At 42.7% G+C, this 26,555-nt stretch overlaps 1 protein-coding gene across 1 annotated transcript in view; it reads right to left on the bottom strand.

Moving 5' to 3' along the window:
* Nucleotides 1-3,129: 3,129 nt before the first annotated feature.
* The window catches only part of LOC124613890 (venom carboxylesterase-6-like), a 163,667-nt gene continuing 140,241 nt past the window's right edge, over nucleotides 3,130-26,555 (bottom strand). Inside the window, exons 7-10 of the mRNA XM_047142628.1 lie at nucleotides 22,586-22,770; nucleotides 22,359-22,485; nucleotides 20,365-20,497; nucleotides 3,130-3,466 (exon numbers count right to left, since the gene is read on the bottom strand). Of these exons, the coding sequence (XP_046998584.1) occupies nucleotides 3,190-3,466; nucleotides 20,365-20,497; nucleotides 22,359-22,485; nucleotides 22,586-22,770 (722 nt within the window). The 3' untranslated portion in view covers nucleotides 3,130-3,189. The remainder of the gene's footprint in view (nucleotides 3,467-20,364; nucleotides 20,498-22,358; nucleotides 22,486-22,585; nucleotides 22,771-26,555) is intronic.

The following is a 26,555-nucleotide window of genomic DNA, read 5'->3' as shown; positions in this document are numbered from 1 at the left end:
TTAATAACATGTGATATCTTTATGCCAGCCGTGGTGGCCGAGTGGTTCTCACCGCTCCAGTCCGGAACCGCACGACTCCTACGGTTACAGGTTCAAATCCTGCCTCGGGCATGGATGTATGTGATGACCTTAGGTTAGTTAGGTTTAAGTAGTTCTAAGTTCTAGGGGACTGATGACCTCTGATGTTAAGTCCCGCAGTGCTCAGAGCCATTTTTGATATCTTTATATATTGCTGAGTCTGTAGTTACTGTTTTCAAATAAACGTGTGTAACTGCAATAGGGAACCAATAGTAAATTATTACAGCCCCATCCACAATCTAAACTGAACGCGCTTTCCTTGCCCACCAAGGTTTCAATTCTGTTACGACAAGAATTTCCATGCAGACAAGCCGAGACATCACGGAAGCTCCAACAAAAGCGACAATTAACTATTTCGGGAACACTGTACAATTTCCGACTAGTCGACTTGGCTCTTATTTTACATAACCATGTGATGTCAGTGTAACATTGCGAACCTTTTAGATGGTGAGTCGCCATCTGGAAATTTGGTGGCAATGTGTCAGCCACGTTGTGGAGGTAAACACGCATGCATGGCTAGATGCAGCTCAAATGTCCTGTTAGGGAGAAAGCAGTGTATGTTAGTCCGGAACATATTTCTATTGCGCAACCTGTGACATCAGTATCCCTAGGTATCACACCAGCAATGGTAAACACGCGTCCCAGGGGCGTCTAGCCTATGGGACCAGCGTATGCGCCTTGGAGTTCTGTAGGGGAGAAGTTTGCTGATACATCACAGCTGACTAATTCATAAGCGTTTTTTACATGTACTCTTTGTGCAATGCATTATTTTCGGCTGTTTAAGCGTTGTGAGCGTGTTGGCAGAGTGTTATATATGCATTATTTTGGTGATTTACGAGTTTTTTTCGTGTCTGGCGCTTTATTTTGTAAACGGTCGTGCAGCTTGTGCAATTCATTATTTCGACAGTTTATGAGTTGTTTTCGTGTCTGAACATCAGTGCACTGCACTACTTCAGTGATTCACGAGTAGTTTGCAGTTCTGTAGGCTGTGAATTGCGACTCCAAGCATGTCATAGCGTGCGTTTTGTATCAGTGTGATAAATAAACTACATGAAATTCGTCACTAAATAAATTGTTGCGAAATAAAGTACACTACTTCCTCTCTCCAGCAGACCAGCACAGGCTGATCATTCCCCACCATTTTTCCTCCAGACCGCCAAGGTATGAAAGTGCACTCTGGTGGCAGTACTGTGTACTTGGTCAGTTGGACTCTGGACGCCATGATGAAGACATTGGACTGAGCTACTGCCTCAGATTGTTTATTTAAACACTGCATGCAAAATACTTATGTCCATCGTATCCAGCACAATCTGAGTTCTTTTCCTACCAATTCCTAGGAAGAGGTGGCAGTTGGATGACTTAGGTTAGTGGAGATAGCCCAAGTGGCCTATTTTCCCGCCATTTTCTTAGGTTAGTGGAGGTAGCCTTGGTGTGTTGCTTTGTCCTGATGGAATTTGGACTTCCAGGCATTTTTGGGGGGAGGGGGGAGGGGGAGGGGGGAGGGGAGGAGGGGATTCGGTTAGTGGAGATAGGTCAATTGGGCTATCTTCCCGCCAAAATCTGAACTTCCCCCATGAGGTCATTGTGATATTGCCATATATATCGCCGCCATCTTGGATCAGCCATATTTAATAAATCTGGCAACAATGGAGAGTGGCGATGCTCTCTTTGCTCCACTACCACTATGTTTGTCTGGTAATAACTGTTAGTTCTTTGTTCTGAGAGAACAAATAACAGCTTCATCACATTAAATATGTAATGGGGCAAACAGAAATAGCCCAGAGAACAGAGTTACAAAGAAACACACTGACTATAGCTGATGTTGAAGTGACCACCATTCATCTCTTGATATTTTTGGGCCCTAGTCAGCAAGTTTTTTCACTTGTTCAAAACAGATCTATACTGACCCCATTTTCGGACTAAGCATTGCATGACACTTTTTGCCAGCACTTTGACACCATTAAACTTCTCTGTAACTAACTGACCACAGCGTTTACACGTCTTTGTTGTCACATAACTTTCGGCAACATTGAGAGTACCATCGTCCTCTTTGCTCTGCTCCATTCAGACTGACAGCCCATACTGCACACTGAACCTGTGTGGATCATATGGCGACCGTACAAGTGGTGTGCGTGCTAAGTGATGCATACATTCGCATCCAATCGTATCCACTTGTCTTGACCACTTATTTTCCCCATCCTGTATTAGTTCACACAGTTCTTTTCCATAGGATTGCTGGATAATTTACAACTGTCATTGCCTATGCAGGCACCACTTGATGCACTAAGCAACAAACTGTTCTCTTGAGCTACAATGTTCATCATTTACATAGTAGAAGTTCATCTGAAACTAACTACTCGTTGGGCCTATACAGTAACATTGACTTCTTTAGCTGAGGTGTCTAACTGGGCGCAGCTCTTGCTTGCCCTCCACTATGTTGACCTCAGCATGAGGTTTCCGCCATGCTGTGAGGCAGGACATGTCTTCTAGAATGTCTCCCACTGGTCTTTACTGATTTCAGCGAGTCTTCGATTATGTCTGTGCTATCGATGCACGTTGCCGACTTTGGTGTGGACGACTGCACACAGATCCTTTCATTCAGCTTCACAGTGTATGCCGATTCCATACCAAAAAGTAGAAAAATTATTTTCATCTGGAAGATATTTTGCTTTGGTAAAATCATGAAAGACACAGACCACATTTACTAAAGTGCGTTTCGTACATAGCTTATATGTTATCGTTGGCTTAAAAGTATCTCTTTACTTTTCCAAAACAATTTGACTCAAACCGTAGTACAGTTTCTCTAAATATTGCTACACTCTCAGTATGTTTTACTGATCTGTTGCTGCTAGTGGTCAAGGGGGTTAAGAGAAAATTAGTCTTCTCCCGGTTGTGGAGTCGTGTACTGGTGGAACCGCAGTTTTAAGCAAGTTACGAAATTCGGTTGTTGTGCAGATAAAAGTTGCTAAATTCGTGGGAGTCGAGTCTTTTGGAATGAGACAAATCTGTTCCCTAGGAATATAACATTAGGTGAGCAAGTAAAACGTAACCTTTGTTACAAGAAACGTTTTATTACAAACAATATCCAGTGACATCAATCCTTTGCGAGAGTCAGAGCTCGTCCCTGATGGGCTCGCCTGCGGCGGCCTCGTGCCGGTGGCTCTCTTCCCACTCTTGCTCCTGCTGCGCCCTCTCCCGGCTGGCCCTCTCGCTCTCCTCCTCTCTCAGAGGCGCCAGGATGCCCTCCCAGAACGCCATGCGCTCCGGGTGCAGGCCCCCGTCCACTGACCGCCACTTCTTGTCTATCAGCTGGTATGTGAAGTGTCTGCCCTCGGCTCTCGGCCACACTACGCTTTCCAGCTCCTCACTCTTGTCTTTCGTTGGATCCCTGCGAAACACCAAGGTTCATTGTAGCGACATTGTGCAGTACCTGTCAACAGACTAAATGTTTGAACTGTAATTACTATTAAGTTGAAGAACGGCATCGTTGGACCCTCAAAAGTCGTTAAGAATATTTCCAGTCAAGTAACTACGCTCTAAAGAGAGAAAAAAGCGCATCGCGAAGAAATGATCCGAACGGGACGGATGTTGATGCAGATTTACACACAAACAAATGTTTACATTTTTAGATGACTTGGATGATTCATTCCAGGGAAAGTGCTATGCAAGCTGGACAGGTCATCTCTGGTCTTTATGCAAGCAGCTATTCTAGTTGTCGACGATTGATAGAGTTGTTTGGTGGTGTTCTGACGGATGTCGTGTCACATTGTATCCAACTGGTACGTAATATGTCAAAATCCCAAGCTGGTTGAGGGATCCTGTCCATAACGCTCCAGACGTTCTCAATCAAGGAGAGATCCGGCGACCTTGCTGACCAAGGTAGGATGTGGCAAGCATGAAGACAAACAGTAGAAACTCTCACCGTGTCACCGAGTATGGGCAGGCATCACTGTGCTGAAATTTACGCGCAGGATGGCTTGACATGAACAACAAAACCTTCCGTAGAATACCATCGTCGTACCGATGTGATGTAAGGGTGCCGCGAATTACAACTAAAGGGGTCTTACTATGAAAAGAAATGGCAGCACAGACCATCACTCCTGGTTGTAGGGGCCGTATGCCGGGCGACGGGTTGGTATCCCACCGCTGTCCAGGGCGTCTCCAGGCACGTCTTCACTGGTCATAGGGCTCAAGTCGAAACAGAACTCATCACAGAAGACAATTTTACTACAGTCAGTGAGCATCCAGACCAATTGTGCCTGACATTGCTGCAAACGGGCTTGTTGGTGTGCAGAGAACAATGGTGGCCAGTGCAATGGATTCCACCAGCTCAGCCCTATTACTGTGAGCCACGGTCGTGTTGCACGTAGGATCGACGATGATCAATCCTGGGCTCTGAGCCTTTGACGATTGCTTGGTCTTCTCGTTCTGTCATCTCTGTAGGTCGACCGCTTCTTTCTTGCGTTGTGTTCGGCCATGGTTGACCCATTCCTGCCAACATCGTCTAATAGTAGCATTATTACTATTCAAATGTCGAGCGATTGGCCGATTATTCCAACCAGCTTCTTTGAGCCCAACTACACCTCCTCTTTGATATGCTGACATATGCGTATATTGCTCACGTGCCCGTCTGCGAGGCGTAGTTACTGTCCAACTGAAACAACGAAATTCTCAAAAAAGGCTGTGCTCTGGTACCGATATATCCTTGCCAGCTGGGTGATGGAACTGCGCCAAACTTTACTATTTTGCCTTTTCCGTCGATGCCCTATGAATATAAGTTTGTGACCAATTCGCCCTCGTAGTGCGTCTTTTTTTGTCTTGGAGTGCACTTTCAAATCACGGGTTAATGCCGCCAAGTTTTATGAAGATTCCTTGTGAAATACATAACTGTTTTTCAGTCTCAGCACATTTGCGTCTTGTCTTTTACGTTTTACAGCAGTGTAACAGATGTACGTAAGCAACAACTGAAAAAAAATTATGTATTTGATGCCGAAGAACCTTCCTTTACTTGTAGTTTCAATCCACGACTGCGTTCGCTTGACAAATTAGTTGTCTAAAAAATATTCAGTACAACAGCTTTTGTGGTTCCGCGAAGCCATTTCTTAAACACACAGCTTGCAAAATGTTACGATTTAGTAAGTAGACGATGTGCAAAGTACGGAAGGAGGGACAATGCTGATGGCAGAATAGGACTCCCTCTACTGCTAAGCGTAAGGTGACTAACAAAACAAAGAAGAAAAAATGCTCGCAGAAAGTACGAGGGAAATTCAAAACTTAAGTTGCACCTTACTAATCTTTTTGAGGGCTGTACAACACTTCCAATTGACAGATGCACGACACTGTTTATCAATATAGTCACGAAGGCTCTTGAAACGACAATCGGAACGTTGTAACAATCTTTCAGTTTCTCGATAATACAAACCCGCTCACTGGTCACGGAGCCAAAAGAGAACCGTTGTCTGAACGTCCTCATCGTTGGAAAATCTTTCTCCCCTAGATGTTCTTCCAGCTTGCCGAGAAGATGGAAATCGCTTGGCGCAAGATGTGGACTACCAGATCGGCACCACTTCTTCGCGGTCATGGTCAAATCGTTGGCACCGTTTCAGTACGATTGGCCGCAACACGACATTCGATTCATATAGTCAGAAAACCACGGTGAATGTGTGTAGAATTTCGACGTTTTGTCCACAAGAATCGTACCTCTCAGTGTAGTTCAACTTTGCAGTACATTTCCAATTGCCGCGAAAATGCATCGCACGTTGTGTTGCACCTGTTAAACGCACTGCATCAGACTCTTCTGGCAGTGCCCCACTGTTTTTGAGCAATGGTCTCTGCATGGCACTATTTGTGTAGCTTACTTTCTACAGGCCCTGCGTATGGTTTTTGACATCTGTGCGCAGCGACGTAAATACAATTTATATTTTACATTATACCTTCACATGAGTTAACTTGAAGCATCAAGTAGTAGTGTGTTTGTGACACCATATAAGTGCTTGCCTTTCTGCTATTAAAGCAGTTATTCTACCTGCAGCAGTATATACTTTTCACACCACAGCAAACAAACTGTTCGGAACATAACACGGTGAAAAACTGTTTATACAGTTTTTATGCCATTCTGGTGTCTACAAGAACAGCTTCAACAACAGAAAAGCTGGCAGACGGGTAGTGTAAAAACGCACTGCCACTTTATGATCTTCAAATAAATTTATTTGAAAGGTGTACAGGATAAACTGCATTTAATCTGTTCTTCAACGTTATCACCTCAATAATAATTATTATTTTACTATCAGGTGAGGATTGACAGGTCGACGACAAGAAAGGTTCGAAGTATGTGCTGTTAGATAGTTTGCCATATTGTGGAGATCGTAAGAACAATGACTTAGGTTACACAGAAGTAGACTTCAACCAATAAACATCAAATTCTTAATTTGTCAGATAAACACTATTAAAAAACAGCCACATTAAACAATATTTACTTATTGTTACACTTACATATTTTACATAGAAAACTTCTACGTCGTTGACCGTTACTGTAGACCGAACATTTCTAAGCGTCTTTTTCTGGCGTTTCCCGAACTTTCTTGGCTCATCCAGAATACATTCCCTCCTATTCTCAGTAAGTAAACTCATGGTCCGAAATAGTTTCCATCTTCCTTAAACTTCGTATGAAAAAGTACTTCTGATACTTAACACTCAATTACATAGAATTTATGAATGCAGGAAAATAATGACATTAATTAAAGTAAATAAAGGATGACATTCATATGCTAATACTAGAACCAAACGACCACCGTCCTGCTGCTTTAAAACAGAAACAAACGTATAGTCTTTACCAGCCTTTTTTTTCCACCCCACTCTAGTGGTTGCGTTCGCTCTGGCACACGCAAAGTAGAACGCAGGAGACAGACAGACACAAAACTATCTGAAGATGGGATAACGTTCATCCTGTTACGTACACCACCTCATCAAACATACCCGGATGCCTCCACGTAATGCGGAACTGTCCTCTAGATGTCACGAGAGACTGACTCGCCAGCGTAAAAGGGGGCGGGAATTCGAGTCTTGCTTTTTCATCAGAGAAACAGAAACAACAGAACTGGTCGGTCACGAGAGCTCAGTGACTTTTGATGTAACCTGGTAACAGGTCAGCGACATTTCAACTCTTCTAAAGCTGTCCGAACAGACTGTTGGTGATGTGACTTAAGTAGAAACACGAAGAAGCAACCAGGGCTAAACAAAGACGGCAGCCCTCTTTTACTGACGAACAGGGATCGTCGATAATTGCGGAGGACGATTGTGAAAGTCGCATGAAATCAGTTGAAGGCATCACTCGCGAATTTCAGCGTGCTACAAGCAGGCCAGCTAGTGTAACGACTGCGCGGAGGGAGTTAAAAAGGGTGGTATACAACGGTCGATCAGCTGCTCATAAGCCACGCATTACTGTACACGATGCTAAGCGACGCTTCAAGTGGTGCAAAGACTACACCAATGGACAGTAGATGAGGGTAAACTAGCGATTTGGAGTGGTGCATCGTGCTATACCGTATGTAAATCCAACCGAAGGGCCTGGATTTGTCGAATGCCTGGAGAACGTTACTGCCATCATGTGTAGTGCCAACAGTGAAGTAGAAGAAGGCCGGGTGACAGTAAGGTGGTGATTTTCGTGACTGGGCTGTAGTCGCCTTATTACGTTTAAGGAAACGCCGAATACGGAAAGGAATGAAGTCATTTTACAGAAATGTGTACTACTTGCAGTAGAGGGACACTTCTGAGATATATCAGCATGACAACGCACCCTAACATGAATCAGCATCTGTGAGGCAATAGTTTATGAACAACAACATTGCTGAACTAGACTGGCCTGCTCTGACCCAAATCCAATGGAACCCCTTTGGGATGAGTTAGAAGATTGACTTTTCTCCAGCCCCCCGTGCCCAGTCACTACCTTCTGTGGTCTCGGCTCTTGAGGGTGGAACGCTCTGCCAGTCCTTCACAGACATTCAGACACTTCATTAAATGTGTCTCCAATAATGTTCCTGTAGTCATAAAGACCAAGGGTGGACACATCCCATATTTATCTCATCTAATAGGTGTCCGGATACTTTTGACCAGACTATGTATATGATTGATGTGGCCGGTGTCCAGCGTTTTTTAATGCAGCACACCAGGACACGCCCATAGCTCACACCTGCTGAAACCGCCCAGTATCCATGGTATAGCAGCTCCACAACATTCCATAAGTAGTTCTCGCTGCAACGATTTAGAAGCACGTGAGAGCGGAAATACTCATGCAGCGCACTCCTCGTGTTGGTAATGATTCCTGGATCAGTTCTAGACCTGTTTATTAAATTCCACTACTTTACATTCTAATACAATATCCTCTAGACACTGAAATGTCTTCCTTCATATTTGGTTTACGGGTTCCACATAGCTGGGACATGGTTTATGTCCAGTCTTTTAGCGAACAGCTGTCTGGATGAAGGGCTGCAAGCGCCTTCAGCTAAGCAGCCAAATTTTGGAAGAAAATACACTATTTTTCCTTTTGCTGCTGTGCTCCAGAATTGCTGCCTTCATTTGTTGACACAGGTTGGTCTCTTCCTCAAGCAGTATGCTGCGTCGTCCTCAGAATGAACAAAATGTTAACAGGTCCACACATAAGTCAGACATTTGCGGAAGAAAGAAGCACCTTACTTCACACGGCCAGCGGCTTATTTAGACGAGACGTTGACATACGTTACATTCTAAATAGGTTCAAACGTAATAACACTGAGTAGATTTTCTGATGTTCCACCAGCATGAGTGACGCATTTTCAAAGCTTCACATTTCATTGCTGACGGTGGGCTGGAGCCAAGCTCGCGACCGCAGATTGTATGTACCTGCGCGCCAGCGTCTGACGGCTTTGCCCTGGTCATTAGCTTTGTGGTTTGTCTACGTGGGCTGTCCACCGTGATGTTTCCGACCCTTTTCAGGTGCCGTAGGTTCCACAGGACTTTCGGCCATTCAATTTTGCAGTGTGGATTTTCAGACCATAGCCTCCCCTCCCACTGCTGATTTACGCCAGTCGTCCACAAGCAGCGGACGAGTTGTCACCGTAAAGCCCGTCTCACACGGAGCAAGGTTCGCCGCAAGTTTGCGAGATGGCATGCATGCCTGTCGGCTTGCAGGGAAAGGAGCCGGCTATCTTCCATGCCGAAGCTCTCCCACGGTGCCAGATCGGCAGCTAGTTGTGTTGTGATCGGCTGCATGTTGTATCGAACGAAGATGGCTGCTTCAGGTATAGATGTTCGGAGCAAACTGGCGTTATTAGCTGTTTTGGTGCTAAATGATGCAGAAATGCATGCTAATGAGAGAAGAAAGAAAGAAAGAATGGACGAAAAATTGGATTAAGAGGAGAAACGCTGGAGAAGGTGTGCTCTCCATGCTTCATAAGGAGTTGAAGTTAGTTCGCATAACACCTACTTTTGTTTGGAAAGTATCACCATTTCATTACTGTTTGACTTTATAAATATACCAATAATGACTCTTATATACGACTTTATTTTGTAGGATGGAAGATCGTACCTCCTTTGCAAATTTTATACGAATGGATGTATTGGTATTTGAAGAACTGCTTTGTATGGTTGCGCCTCTGATTCAGAAGAAAGACACGGTGATGCGTCAGGCAATTACGACGTACTCCACTTTAAATTGAGTACGTAAATTGTGCATTTTGCTATAGCACTCCTTGCTCGTCGTATATGGTCGAACAAGGCACACGGCACTTGCAACTCTTTCGAGTGCTTCTGCACGCAATTGTTTATTATAATAGTTTGCGCTTTTCACGACGTACAGACACTGTTCTTCCCTATAAGTACATACCAATGCTTCAATCGCTTCTTTGGACCACTGCGGTGCCATTACTTAATAATTATAAGAACTTCCTACCGCACCTCACAACAGCAGAAAAGCGATTATCAACAAAGGCTTCCCGCCCAAGCTTTCCGCGTCTGACGTCACAAACGAAACGTCTCATGATTGGCCAACGCAGGTAGCACGCAGGGAACCTTACAATAAAAATAGCACCGGACCTATCCTGGAAATCTTACAAGGTTCCCAACAAGGTAGCCCGCTAGCAGACGACGGAGCCCGTAAGGTAGCCGTCACGCGAGCCAGCAGAAAAAACTTACAGCGAATCTTGCTCCGTGTGAGGTGGACTTAAGTCAGGCAGTGTCCTCACCGGCAGACCTCGTTTCCGTATAATTTCGTAGACGTAAGCTACTCGAGTTCTATAGCGAAAGTAACTCCAACAACGAGACGGAAGCTCTGGCTTGTCTAGTTGGTCATCGCTATCGGTTGCACACAAAATGCTATGGAAATGGAAATGAGCGTTTGGCGTCATTGGCCGGGAGGCCCCTCGCGGGGCAGGTCCGGCCGCCATAGCGCGGGTCTTATTTCATTCGGCGCCACATTGGGCGACCTGCACGCCGGATGGGGATGAAATGATGATGAACACAACACCCAGTCCCTGAGCGGAGAAAATCTCCGACCCAGCCGGGAATCGAACCCGGGCCCAGAGGACGGCAATCCGTCACGCTGACCACTCAGCTACTGGGGCGGACACAAAATGCTATGAGTATCCTGATCGTGTGTGAATTCAAAACGGGTAGGTGTCTTGGCCTTGTAATTGCAAATGGCAGAATCATGGCTTAACAGTAGCATCGTTATTCACCTGACGAAGCAGAAGTGCAGATGTGCAGATTAAGAAACTAATTCATAACTGCAGGAAGAGTGACCACGCCTGGGTGTGTGTGTTTTCGAAACTTTTAAAGAGAAATTTCAAGGTTTGAAAGATCAAAGTTTAGATTTCGTCACAAACATCGCCAAAATTATGAGGACTCAAAGACTGCATTGTAATCCAAGAAGAGAAGCACATGGGACAACACACAACCCTGGCGCTAGTTCGGAGATGTAACTGGGCGAAGACGTTTCAAAATTAACTGAAGGTATTTGCATTTTATAACCTGACAATGGGTCTGTTCCTGACGTAATAATCCTGGTGTTCTGTTGTGAAGAAATGGAGGAAATCCTGCGTACAATGGGTCTGTTATGGGCTGAAGATTTCAGTCACTCGAAACAGTTCAAACAAATGTCCACCGTACAGTGACGTCGTAAACACAGAAGAAGATACGAAGGCATTTTCTGTTTTATTTGCTTTTCTCCCAGACAAAAGTCTAAATGTATGTGAAAGACTTTCTGGATTGAAAAGTGAGATTTGGCATCTAATGAATTCTTGGAGATGCCTTTGACTCAAATTTATTTCTTTTGATTTGTTTCGATACATGATCTTAAGAAAACTATAGCAATGTCTTATTGCCACAGTTTTCTGAAGATGATGTGTCGAAACGCTTCGCAATAAATAAATTTGTTTGCAATGACGCCTCCAAGAATTTATTACATGCCAAATCTGAATGATCACGTACCTTAAACAGGGAGGATTTCACCAGTCAAACGGAAATCTAAGATGCATGTGTAGTCATCGAAAAACTGTGGTGCCATACTTCGAAACGGCCATAATTAAAGCTATGAAAAGAGTGTTCGCAAGAAGCAATTTTCATTTCAACCAATGTCTGTGGAATAAAATAAAAGAACTGGAATTAATCTAGGAATACAGGGTTAGAGAAGACGTCTGAATGTTTTGATGCTTGTTTGCAGCAATGGTACATTTTCCACCAAACAGTGTTGATGAAGCGTAGGTGGTGGCAATGGAAGAAATATCCGGACGAAGAAGGGCCATGAAATTTGCAGACTGTGTGGTCAAGGAATAGATGCAGAAACCTAGTATACTAATTTAAGCCGGAATATTTTAATCAGTGATACAGAGCCAGGAGTGCTGTTGAAGGGTGGCACAGAAAACTGAATTCTTAAATACACCAAAAACATTCGAACAAATGCTCCCTGATAAGCTGAAGGAGCAAGCAGTAAAGATGCATTTAAAAAACTTTCCATTGGCCTGTCTCTTCAAAGAAAGAAAAATATTTGTAGATATTGACAAGAGGTTGAAATATATTGTAACGATATGCAGGGTGTCCATAAATTATCTTCACAAATTAAGACTGTAATAACTTTAAAACTATGCTGGATATTAACAAGTGGTTTTCAACGTGTGAAAAGGTAACGCATTTTTTTCTTATCTTTTAGGTGACGCAAAATTGTACTTAATTATAGTTAGTGGTGATTTTAATTTACCCTCCATATGTTGGCGAAAATACATGTTTAATTCCGGAAGTAATGCATAAAACGTCACCCGAAACTGTGCTAAACGCATTCTTTGAAAATTATTTCGAGCAGTTAGTTCACGAGCTCGCGCGAACAGTGAAAGGTTGCGAAAACACACTTGACCTCTCAGCAGCAAATAATCCTGAGTTAATAACTAGCATCAAAACGGATACAGATATTAGAGAACACAGGGTTGTCGTAGCGAAATTGAATATTGTAACCCCCAAATCCTCCAAAAGTATACGAAAAATATGCATATTCAAAAAAGCGAATAAAAGTTCACTTGACTCTTTCGTGAGAGACAATCTCCACTCCTTCCAAATTAACGATGTAAGTGTACACAAGATATGGTATGAATTCAAAGAAATAGAATGGGCAGCAATTGAGAGATTTGTACCAAATAAATTAACAAACAACTGAGCTGATCCTCCTTGGTACACAAAACGGGCCAGAACACTTTCAAAAATAACGAAAAAACACACCAAATTTAAAAAGATGCAAAATCTCCAAGATTGGCGATCTTTTACAGAAGCTCGAAATTTAGCGTGGACTTCAATGCGAAATACTTAAAATAGTTTCCACAACTAAACATTGCATCGAAACCTGGCAGAAAATCCAAAGAGATTCTGGTCGCATGTGAAGTATGCTAGCGGCAAGCCAATATTTTCTCTCCGCGATAGCAATGTAAGTACTATCGAAGACAGTGCTGCCAAAGCCGAGTTACTGAACACAGGCGTCCGAAATGCCTTTACAAAAGAAGACGAAGTAAATATTCCAGAATTTGAATCAAGAACAGCTGCCAACGTGAGTAATGTAGAAGTAGATATGCTCGGAGTAGTGAAGCAACTTAAATCACTCAATAAAAGACTGTATACCAATTAGGTTCCTTTCAGAGTATGTTGAGGCAATAGCTCCATACTTAATAATCATATACAACCGTTCGCTCGAAGAAAGATCCGTACCCGAAGACTGGAAAGTTGCACAGGTCACACCAGTATTCAAGGGAGGTAGTAGGAGTAATCCACTAAATTACAGGCCCATATCATTAACGACGATACGCAGCAGGATTTTGGAACATATATTGTGTTCAAAAATTATGAATTACCTCGAAGAAAACGCTCTACTGACACACAGTCGACACGGATTTGGAAAACCTCGCTCTTGCGAAACGCAACTAGCTCTTTACTCGCATGAAGTGTTCAGTGCTATTGGTAAGCGATTTCAGATTGATTCCGTATGTCTGGATTTTCGGAAGGCTTTTGACACTGTACCACACACAAGCGTCTCGTAGTGAAATTGCATGCTTATGGAATATCGTCTCAACTATGTGCCTGGATTCGTGATTTCCTGTCAGAGGTCACAGTTCGGAGTAATTGACGGATAGTGATCGAGTAAAACAGAAGTTATTTCTGGCGTTCCCCAAGGTAGTGTTACAGGTCCTTTGCTGTTCCTTATCTATATAAACGATTTGGAAGACAATCTGTGCAGCAGTTACGGGCTGTTTGCAGATGACGCTGTCGTTTATCGACTAGTGAGGTCATCAGAACCGCATGGCCACCGTGGCCGGCAGAGGATCAAAACAAATTGAAAAAGTATTTAGAAAAGATATCCAATGGTACGAAAATTGGAAATTCACACTAAATAACGAAAAGTGTGAGGTCATCGACATGAGTGCTAAAAAGAATTCGTTAAACTTCGGTTACACGATGAATCAGTCAAATGTGAAGGCCGTAAATTCAATTAAATATCTAGGAATTACAATTACGAACAACGTAAATTGGTAGGAACACACAGAAAATGTTGTTGAGAGGGCTAACCAAAGGCTGCGTTTTATTGGCAGGACACTTGGAGAAAATTTAACAGACGTACTAAGGAGATACTCTACACTACACTTGTCCGTCGTCCTACGAGATAGGATTGACGGAGCACATCGAAAAAGTTAAAAGAAGGCAACACGTTTTGTATTATCGTGAAATAGGGGACAGTGTGTCTCTGAAATGGCACATGATTTGGGATGGACATCATTAAAACAAAGGCATTTTTCGTTGCTGAGCAATCTTCTCAAGAAAATTCCTACCACCAACCAACTTCCTCCTCCGAATGCGGAAATGTTTTGTTGACGCCGACCTACACAGGGAGAAACGATAACCATGATAAAATAAGAGAAATCAGAGCTCGTACAGAAAGATATAGGTGTTCATTCTTTCCGCACGTTATACGACATTAGAGTAATAGAGAATTGTAGGTGGTTCGATGAACCCTCAGCCGTACGAATGTGATTTGCAGAGTATCCGTGTAGATGTAGAAACCTGATGAAACGTAGACGCCACAGGAGAAAGCTCAGTGTGTGGCCTGGTTCAGACGGTCACCACACACCACTAGACTTCCTGTGGGTTTTGTTAATAATGTGGTGTACCAAGCCAAGGTTACATACAGGATGAAGGCACGCATTCGCAATGCATTTGAACATGTGATCGTGGAGATCTTTAATCGTACGTGGTGAGAAATCGAATTCCGACTGAACATTATCTGTGCCACTAAGCGTTCACACATTGATTTTTATGAATTACGAAACAAGATTGAGTTATGGCATGTTGAAAACCATTTTTTATAATCTAGTATAGTTTTGAAGATATGATGTCTCAAGATGTAAAGGTAATTTATGGACGCTGAATAACGATTCGGGAGGACTGAAGATGATTAAAATCTCTGGATTTCTTACAAAACATTAAGTGATAAGTTAATTGTTCTAGGGAGAAAAAATCTAAAAATTAAACATGCCTATGTGCTAGTCTCCAATTTCTTTGGATACACGAGAGCACAACTGACCCTGCATAAAATGTGAAGGGATCCTTTACAAAGCGGTCGGCGAGGCTCCCTCATTGTTACGGCTTCCTTTGACGGTCGGATATCCCACGGTTAAAATATTTTTGGCCGGAAACAGCACGCTGTCATGGATCGCAAAGCCCACCGTCGGAAAGCCCTCAACACCGTTCGCTACAGCACGAGAATCCCGAATCGTTTCACCTTGAGAATTTCCTCTTTTTTTTTTTGTTGGAGCTACTGCCACGGTTGTGAATTGGTTCACACCACCAGCAACGGAGATGAAGTTCTGACAGTACCACGCGTACTGGTGAAAAGTCAGAAAAACCGTCAAACGTCGGTCGAAGAAACCAAGACAGAAGCCATCAAGTAATATGTCAAGAAATGTGATTCTTGAGTTTCTCCCGGCGTATTTGATAATCAAAATATCCACGGGTATGCTGCCGGTCTATAGTGTCCAACGGGCACAATATTTCGGCGATCATACGTGTCGCCATCATCAGGTGAACTGACGGACTGAGCTCCTGTGAACGTGCCGGCACGGAGATCCGTACGCTATGGCTGCTCAGAGGGAACTGGGTTCGGTCGCGGCGGCGGCAGATTTAAATACCCTCCGCCCGCGGCGCGCTCCCTCCGCCGTCCGCGCCCCGCGATCGCGGTCGCGGGGTGGAACAGATTGCGACGGCGTCTGAGATGACGTCGGAGTGATGGCTCTGTCCGCCGTGGTCGTCACAACTCTACGTTTGCTCGATTTACTCTTGATTAACCCGATCGCTGGTTCCCAAGCCTTGCTAAGATTATAGCCACAGTCACGGTTTATGAGGTCGTCATTGGTGCGAATTTCGATGGCCTCTCTAACAACGCTGTCCCAGTATCTCGACGTCTGTACCAGAATCCTCGTGCGTTCATACTCCATAGCGCGATTTTCCGACAAACAATGTTCAGGGACCGCCGACTTGCTCGGATACATCAGTCGAGTGTGCCTCTGGTGTTCACGGCATCGATCCTCGACGGTACGCATCGTCTGACCAATATACGACTTGCCACATTGACACGGAATCTGGTACACGCCGGCCTTCCTCAAACCGAGGTCATCTTTGGCGCTCCCCACCAGTGCACGAGTTTTATTTGGAGGACAAAACACAGTTCCGACCCGGTGTTTCTTCAGAATGCGGGCGACTTTCCCGCGAAAGCCTCAACAATATTGTACCATGAGATGACAGACGCTCATGAAAATGTTCGACTTTACGATTACTGGAACATGCGCTGTTCTATTTATTTCTGACTCTCCTCAGTGTAAACACAAGGATGCTGTTACTTTGGTCTGGACTTCAAGAGGCTTTGTCAGGTGATAGGATAGAACGTCACGTCCTGTTGACTTCGGCCCATTAGGGACGGTGCATTGGCTCTGCTGGAAGCAATTGAGGTTGTGAGTTGTTTATATACTACACGGTACATATCTCGTATCTACAGTGCCAACAACTATTTCCAGTGAACCATGAAGACTACTGTAATGCATTAGACTCCTGTTTACAAGAAAATTGAGGGTATATCGTAACAGACTGAATCAGCAAGAATGAATAATTTAATGAAATCATCCCCGGTCTCCAACTTTTTTAGACTACACGAGACCATGAAGGAGCCTTTCCCAGCCTTTCAAGAGGTGACTACTGACTACTGTGTCACTGGCCGTGACGTCACTGGTCTCTAATATAATCATCATTGTTAGCCACAGTTTTCGAAAACGTTCCTACTGACAGTTCCATTTCGCGATGGCTGGATCCTCACGCACGCATTTACTATCCACCATATTTCAGTTTACCGGATTATAGCTTTATTATGCAGTATCACAAAAGTCATTTGTATGACGATAATTTTAATCAAATATCGATATAATCTGACCATTTTGGATATTTTGTTATTCTGCGTGTGACTTCTCGGTACAGTGTATCATTTCTTGTTCCTAACGGTGCTTGCTTGCATGACACGACACTCGACAAATTTTACGCACATATATGACTCGCTCTGCTAAACTTTCTTTTATAGATTTTGAACCCCAGATGATTATTAAGTCCTTTGTAACTTGAGCTTTATCTTCTATGGATCCTCTTACACAAAATAGCTTGAATGCAAATATCGCCTCACGTCTCGACATGTTCGTTTTGGAGACACTCTTCATGGTGGTACGGAAAGTCTATTTTCAGGCGTTTGCTTTTAGTATTTTTCATAGGCGCTTTAGTTCGTAGGATACGTTCTTTGTGTTCCTAACCACCTCTCATGATCTATCATGTTGCTCATATACAAGTGAAATTTAAATAGCTGACATCACCAAAAAAGACGTTTCGCAGATGAATACAGAGTGGTGCCCAACCATCATGATTAGATTAGATTTACTGTCATTCCAATTGATCCGTAGTGAGGAGGTCCGCCAGGATGTAGAACATGTCAGAAAAACAACAATACATGACAAATATTTACAACTCAAACAAATAAGCTAATGTACCATTCCACAGGTGTGAAGTGGAATGATTGTCATTTTTTAATGAACACTATATAAAAGAATCATTTTACAAATACTAATGCACTGAATTTAAATTAAAGAAAGCTTTTTATTTATTTATAAGGTAATAAATATGTCATAAAACTACTATAATACTTATTTACAACGACCACATTACTGCACTGAAATGGTGCAGAAGTTAGACTGTTCTTTTACACACACACACACACACACACACACACACACACACACACACACACACACACACACACACACACAAATCAGTTGGTTCTACTGAGAAATTCATCAATGGAGTAGAAGGAGTTGGTCACAAACAAATCCTTTAGGCTTCTCTTAAACTGAATTTCATTGGCTGTTAAGCTTCTTATGGCTGCTGGTAAGTTATTGAAAATGTGTGTTCCTGAATAATGCACACCTTTTTGTACAAGACTAAGTGACTTCAAATCCTTGTGAAGATTATTCTTATTTCTAGTATTGATTCCATGAATTTAGCTGTTGGTTTGAAAAAGTGATATATTTTTAATGACAAATTTCATTAAAGAATAAATACGAGGGCTATCCACAAAGTACATTACGTTTCGGAATTAAAAATAAATAAAGTATTGGAAATTTTTTTTATTATATACAGATGAAAGCCACACTTAAATACTACTTTTCTACATAGTTGCCATTTAAATTAAGGCACTTATCGTAGCGATGGACGAGCTTGGAAATTCCTTCGTCGTAAAATTCGGCCGCCTGCGCCTTCAACCACATGGTTACCTCTTCTTGAAGCTGTGCGTCGTCATCAAAACGCTGCATAGCCAACCACTTCTTCATTGCTGGGAATAAGTGGAAGTCGCTCGATGCCAGGTCGGGACTGTACGGCGGACGAGGAAACAACTCCCACTTAAAAGATTCGAGAACTTCACGAGTGGCATTTGCCGTGTGGGCCCGGGCGTTGTCGTGAATCAGCAAGATCTTTGAGCCCAACTTTCCCCTGCGCTTGTTTTGTATTGCTCTTCTGAGGTTGTGCAGAGTGTGGCAATACCGTTGAGAGTTTATTGTAGTGCTTCTTTCCATGAAATCCACAAAAATCACACCTTTTCTGTCCCAAAAGACAATCGCCATCACCTTCCTTGCAGACATTGTCTGCATGCATTTCTTGTGTTTTTGGGGGGAATGTGTGAGCCCCCACTGCATTGACTGCAATTTTGTCTCTCAGTTCACATGCTTAACCCATGTTTCGTCACCAGTCACGATGCGATCGAGTAATGAGTCGCCATCTTTCTCGTAAGCGTCCAAAAACGTTAACGCTGCAGCCATTCGCTGATTTTTGTGAATCTGTCAAGATTTTTGGTATCCATCTTGCACAAAACTTGTGGTAACCAAGCTTTTCGGTAATGATTTCGTGCAACAAACTTCGTGAAATTTGTGGAAAACTCAGAGAGAGTTCCGTTATTGTGAAATTACGGTTTTCACGGATCGCGGCATCGACTTTTTCAATAAGTTCGGCAGTCACTATGCTGGGTCTTCCACTTCGCTCTTCATCGTGAACGTTAGTTCGGCCATTTTTAAATTTTATGACCCATTGACGCACTCCACCTTCAGTGATTATGTTGTCCCCATACACTTCACAAAGCTGCCGATAGATTTCTATCGGTGTACAGTTTTTTGCAGTCAGAAACCTTATTACAGCACGCACTTCACACTTCGCGACATTTTCAATTAACGCTGACATTTCAAACTGTCACAGTAACTCAACGGAGTACAGCACGAACCTCTCACTAGCACGGCAGGATGCCGACTGAGCGACGGAATGCCATGACACCAAGACGGCCGCGCTAGCCCCGCCCCTAACGGACACAAACGAAAACGTAATGTACTTTGTGGATAGCCCTCGTATATTGGGAAGCAGTAATTAGTATCCGTAGTTCCCAAAACAGGCTTCTGCAGGATGTTCTTGAGTTCACACCACACATCACTCTTACTGCACGTTTTTGTGCCCGGAAAACTTTAGCTTCGCTTGATGAATTACCCCAAAAAAATAATCCCATATGACATTATGGAATGAAAGTAAACATAGTATGTCAGCTTTTTCATTTTTATATCCCCTATGTCTGACGTAATTCTCTTTGCAAATAGAGATTTGTTAAGACGCTTCAGCAGTTCTGTGGTGTGCTTTTCCCAGTTGAATTTATTATCAAGCTGTAATCCCAAGAATTTAACCCTGTCCACTTCTTCTATCTGCTTGTCATCATATGTTAGGCATGAGAACTAAACGAACCAGAAACTGAAACTGGGACAACGGACAAGGCAAGAGCGACGTCACAGATAGCATGGCTGTAACAGAACAGTTTCTTTGAATTTCGCTGTTCTAGATTTCCGTAATTCCTCGTGTTGTGCACAAAAGTATCTCCAATATTTACAGAACTGTAATACTGGTTAGAAGAATGTTATTTAAATGAAAAATACCTTTTTGTTCCAAAATAAGAAACTTTTTAGATGTCCAGTTCTCTTGTTTTGTGTAGTGTAACAAACTACAAACTTTTCACTGTCCTGGCTACTTACAATCGTTCACCCATATTGATGTATTTAACACAAGGCTCCTCCGTGTAAGATAGAAGCGCTTGCTCCAACACCCACGCGAACGCTAAGAAATATGCAGAATAAAGAATTATTTACGCAACAGACGCTTAATACTTACCCGCCTTTCGCAAAGTTTACTATAATTTCTACCATTTTATCAACGAATTTGTACTCTTCTCTTGTATAGTTAAGTTTTTTCCCTGCGACAATATTGGGGAATAAGAGGTGGACATCAGCACCTTGTGGTACACCTGCAACAGAAAGGAAGGAACTATTGTCAAGCCATTATTGTTTACAAAGAAGATTAACGTTTAATTTCTATAGTGACTTCAGTGGTGACTTTTTCACTCTGGATATTACCCCCTTCTCCTCCATATCAAGCCTTCAGTGTACCTATGCGTGTTGCTCTTATATGTTGTCTAATGTCGCCTACTTACATTCCATAGGTTGTAGTCTTGGTCGTTATTCCTAGGACTTCAGCGAAGAATATCCGTAATTCACTTACCATCCATTCATCTGGCTACATTCTTGCCAACCTCCATTTCAAACCTTCATTTCATTTTCGTAAGACATAATAGTCTTCGCCTCCGTTCTGTTCACTGATCCAGTTATTCGTAATCCTTTACGTCTCTGCATTGTTTGCTGACCATTCAAACTGCCAAAACTGGCAACAAACTGATAGTAAACAGCCGGTTTCAAACAACTCAACCATATTTTTTGTAGCTGTTTGTTTTGCTAAGAGTACCCCACTTGCTCTTTTACGTCGCTCTATTTATCGTCGTGTACTTGCACTGGCGGTAAATAGTGTACTGCATCAGCACGCACCAGTGACAAGTGCTACTAGTTCTTTTTTCCAGTTAAGGAATCTCTGAACTACTTACTTGACCACACAGATAGTAGTATATTTTATGAAATTTCCTTACTTAATTCCTCTTCCAATTCTGACTTTTCCTCTATGCTAATGGAGCCTACTGGCAGCTATTACACTGATGTAAGTGTAGTTATTACAGCTTCTTTTATTGTAAACTTTCCAATTTCCGTCTTCTAGCAATCGACATGTTCAGCAACTTAGGAGTCTTGCCACTACTGTTGTAAAACTCAAAATTTCGTCTATTAAGAATCCGATGTCATACATCAGATCGTGGAGCTTAAATACAAGTAGTCAAAGCCGTTTCCAAGATGTGTTGAACTACAGTAAAAATTTCTTCTTTTTCTTTGATATTTTGTCCAATCAAGCATTTCTCACACCTGATTTATTTGTGCCGTAATATTTCACTACTCTAACCAGTGGAAAGAACTTCCTCAAAACGTCGCAGGCACTCTGCAAATTAACCCGACTGGAATCAGATTGCTTTTGTATCAGTAACGCTGATTTTATTTTTATGGAACTCTTTTTTACAGTAATTAGCCTCACTAATGTAACTGTAGAATAACATATTATTAATCCATATTAAACACGCTTACAGTTAAGGTTATAAATCACTGAAGTTGCAAGAAGTAATTAACTGCTCATTGAAGCAACACAAGAAAGACATCACGTTAGACCTGAAAGTGGAAAATCTGCATTATAAAAAGTGAAAAATTGTGTGTTAAGACGGTAAGTTACAAGACAATTGTTATAAGGATTTATGGAGTAAGGTAAGAAAGCCACCACGTGAAAACGAAATAAACCAGCGACAAACACTGATCAAAGTTTGAGGAAGAAATTTTCCGTTCTTTACTCCTAAAACCATATGTAAGAACTAGAGGAGGACAAAGAGAGCAAGAACAAACTTTTTGCAATAGCTATGTCTTGATGCAGAGACTAAATTACAGTGGTGAAATCGTAATGAGACCAACTTGGAGATGCATATTCTAAGGTACGTAGAAGCATTTAGTTTATCAGTAGCGTGTAGAATAGGGTTGGGAGAAGAAATTTTAAACAGAAGACAAAGAAATCACAGATCACTCAGTATGAAGGGTTAGGAGGGAGGACTGTCGAGAAGAAAGGAAGTCAAATCAGAACATTTAGAAGATTTTACAATGAAATTCGAACATTTTAATGCACCATCACATATCCATTTATTTCATTGTTTAACTAAGCGGTACGGTTTTACCTCAGCCCAAACTTACCTAACACGATGGGACTTTTGTGCCGTTGCCATGCATAGTTGTAGACAAACATTGGCATAGAAGTCTGGTTCGTGTGCAGTTCCACACTCCTTGTCACGCCATAATACGTGTAGAAATCGCTCGTCATCTGCAAACGATAGTTGTCTCCGTGTGAGTACTGTTCTTGTCAGCACACGCTGCACATCTCCCCATTAAACGAGGCGGCAGCGGCAACAGCAGCTACTCACGTTTATGAGTCTGCCAATGGTCGCCCTGGTGAGGGGCTGGTCCTCCATGTAGTAGTCCCAGATCTGCCGGCCGATGGCGGCAGCCCTCTCCTCGTCGCCCTCGATGGTCAGGCCAAGGTACTTGGGCACGTATTTCCCAGGGTCCTCGTTCAGTTCGTTCATCATATAACGGAACACCAGCATCACTGTAACCAACACACCTTCACTCACTCTACAGAGACATACCTCATTGACCACACACTTAAGGAAATGCCTACTCTATGACCCCGTCTACCTTATGTAAAACTAGTTTTCGATTGTAAGTCTAACACTTTGGAAAGAAAGATCTTAAATTACCCGCCACCAATCAGGCATAGAGAATGGGTGGAGAAACAATTACACTACAAGGGAAACGGTCGTGATAACTTTCCACCAGCCATTCGGGGATTCGCCAGAAACTAGATAAATTATGAAAAACCAACATCTTCATAGTCCAAACAAGCTTTCAATTCCCCTTCATGCATTAACCTAATGCTATACGGGATGGACACGAATTGTGTATGTTCTCCACGGGTATATTCGATTAACGTTATGTCGATCATTAAACTTACATTTGCAAGAATGTTCACGCCATTCATTGCAGTGTATTTGACAGTCATCAGGGAACGCAGTCCTGCACAGTTCGCTAAAAAATAAGTTTTACGAGGGGAGTTCAATAAATAATGCAAATTTTTTTCTGAAAGCAGATTGGTTTCGTTCAAGATTGTAACGCACCACATTATTCCCTACTCTTGTGGCTACAAAACGCTATTATTCAACATAATATCCGTTTAATGTGATGGCCTTCCGCCATCTTACTGGAAGGGCCCGTATGCCCTCGTGGTACCACTCTACTGGCCGACGTCGGAGCCAACGTCCTACTGGGTCAGCAACCTCCCCATCACTGACATACTGCTTCCCGCGGAGTGCAGCCAACCTTCTAGGGCCAAACAGATGGCAGTCGGAAGATGTGAGATCCAGGCTCTACGGTGGATGAAAAACGGCCCAATGAAGTTCCGTGAGGTCCTCTCGGGTGCGCAGATTTGCGCGAGATCTTGTGTTATGGAGGAGAAGGAGAAGTTCGCTTGCATTTGGCAGAGAACATGCTCAAGTCGTTTGTTCAGTTTCCCAATGGTAGCACAAAACACTTCAGAGATGATAGTTGCACCATGAGGGGCGGACATCAAACACAATAACCTCTTCAGAGTCCCAGAAGACCGTCACCATGGCTTGACTGACTGAGGGCACGATTTTGAACTTTTCCATTAGAGCAGAGGCGGTGTGGCGCCACTCAGCGAATTACCGTTTTGTTTCCGTTTCCAGATGATGAACCCATGTTCGATCGCCTGTGACATGTCCTTAAAAAAAAAATCAGCCTTATAACGCACAAGCAATTAGGCACAGATAGTCCTTCGTTGCTCTTTATGGTCATCTGTTAGGTAGCAGGAATCCAGCGGGCGCACAGATTTGAGTACCCCAACTAGCGGACAAGTGAGTCAGCACCACCAGCAGAGACGTACGTTTGTGCAGCGAGGTGTTTGTCGTCCGTCCATCACTTCGAATGGTAGCGTCCGGACGCGCTAACATTGCAACAGTCACAGCTGTGTGCCTGCACGCGGGAGATCGGACAGATTTTCGCGACCCTGGGTGCGATGATAAACGCCTCTTCCTACGAATCACCGGGCTTCTTTTCGCTGTCAGGTCTCCCTAGACATTCTGCAAGCGCCTATGAGTACCATGGAAGCTCTAGTTTACCGCCAAAGTTTACCAGATAGGACTGACGGAGTACATCGAAGAAGTCCAAAGAAAGGCAGCACGTTTTGTATTATCGCGAAATATGGGAGAGTGTCACAGAAATGATACAGGATTTGGGATGGACATCATTAAAAGAAAGATGTTTTCGTTGCAACGGAATCTTCTGATGAAATTCCAACCACCACCTTTCTCCTCCTAATGCGAAAATATTTTGCTGACACCGACCTACATAGGGAGGAACGATAAAATAAGGGAAATCAGAGCTCGAACGGAAAGATATAGGTGTTCATTCTTTCCAAGCGCTATACGAGATTGGAATAGTAGAAAATTGTGAAGGTGGTTTAATGAACCCTCTGCCAGGCACTTAAATATGATTTGCAGAATATCCATGTAGATGTAGAAACTCAGTGAGAGCTGTCTGCTTGGAATGCACCTCCGTTACAGACGCCAATTCGAAAGTTACCTACAGCGCCACTACCAACCCGAACTTCATGAAACTGTAGGAGATGGATTCAAATGGCTCTGAGCACTATGGTGTAGGAGATGAGGCAGAAATATTCTATGATGTTTCATAACAAATTTCACTTTTTTTTTCAATCAAAATTGACCGAGAAAAAATGCGTTGCACTACGAGGGCCCCTCGTATAACGCAGCAGACAGTATGAAAGATTTGGAGGTCGAAGTCTAGTGGAACGATGCTTTCAAATTATGATTAATAATTTAGATGATTTAAAATAAATACTAAATAGAATATGTTGTCAAAATTAAAATCTGAGACTGTAAGGTACGACAGAATAGGGAGATAAAAATTGTTAGAGGTCACTTGAATTTTTCAACCTAAAATTACTGGAGTACCTCGTGAGAGATTTAAGACTGTCATTTCAAATCAGAATTGGCTATAACAAGATACCAGCTGAAACACAGGCTATCAACCTATAAGAAAAAGGTATCAGCAGCAAATTGTAGGACTTCCTGGCTCAGAATTAGTTATTCTGAAACACGTGTTTTAGATCATTATGATGCTGAAATGATGATATTTCTGTGAAACAATGGGCTGAACTAATCAGAGTCCACCGTTAAAAACTGTATTCAGTCCGTTTATTAATACTGATTTACACCATTAGAGCTCATCTGGAGGCATATAGATAGTCGTTTTTCCCTCGTTCTATTAGCGAGTGAAACAAGAAAGGAAACTACCAGTAGTGGTAGAGGTACCTCCGCCAAACACCGCACGGCGGACTTCGGAGTATCGATGTGGATGTAGATGAATAGTCAAGATATACAACTTAGTTGCAAGTAGTTGCTACTTCTAATAAATGTAGTGCCTAAACGAATGAGAAAATCGTCTGTGGCCCAGTCAGAGGACATACACTTCGTCATTCTCCTGAAATGATACAGGATGTCTGAATTGAGTGGCCGTATGGGATTCGCACCCCACTCCTCGACAATCTGAGTGCTTTGTGCTCCAAAATACGTCTTTCAGTAATCTCTAGAAATAAGAGTGAATGAACAAAATAAATAAGCTTCGACACTGACAAAGTCACTAAACTTGACTAAAATCAGTTCTCACCAGAATGTGGGAAAAACTTTATTTTGCAAGTGAATTAGCTGTCTTAACAAATGCTGAAACCAGTAATATCGGAACAGTAATGTACAACATTTGGCCGACTTATCTTTCGCAATTTCTGCACTAAAATAGAGCAGTATACCAAAACTGTATTTTTAATTGACGAAGTAATTTGCAGTAATTGTGCCTCCCGAGCACTGAGAACCAGCACCTCCTCCTCGTCGTCTTTCCCTGCCTTACACGAGGTCGAATTATTTCTGCTATTTTCTTACAGTTACTCATGTCCTGCGTGGCACACCCCATCTCTGCCACACTCAATAGACTTCACTGGGCCTTTTATTGCTATCTCCGTCACCCCTGCTGCAATGCGAGTCTGCTTTATTCTCAAAACAACAATAATTTAAGGAAATATGAGCTAAATCTGGTGAACAGGATGAACAGGGAACGAAGTCTAAGTATGGTTCACAACTTCCGTCATTGTGACTGTTGCAGTGGAAGCGGTGCATTGTCCTGCTTAATGAGCATTTTGCTCCACAATCTTAGTCGCTTTTCATTCACCAATGTGGAACATAATAGCCTAAGTTATGCTTTTGTAGATTTATAGGCCGAAGTTTACACAGAGTAATGAAT

This window comes from Schistocerca americana, chromosome 4 (assembly GCF_021461395.2).
Source record: "Schistocerca americana isolate TAMUIC-IGC-003095 chromosome 4, iqSchAmer2.1, whole genome shotgun sequence".
Classification (NCBI taxonomy): Eukaryota; Metazoa; Arthropoda; class Insecta; order Orthoptera; family Acrididae; genus Schistocerca; species Schistocerca americana.
Note: the sequence above shows the minus strand (reverse complement) of the source record. Positions and strands in the feature narration are given on the sequence as shown.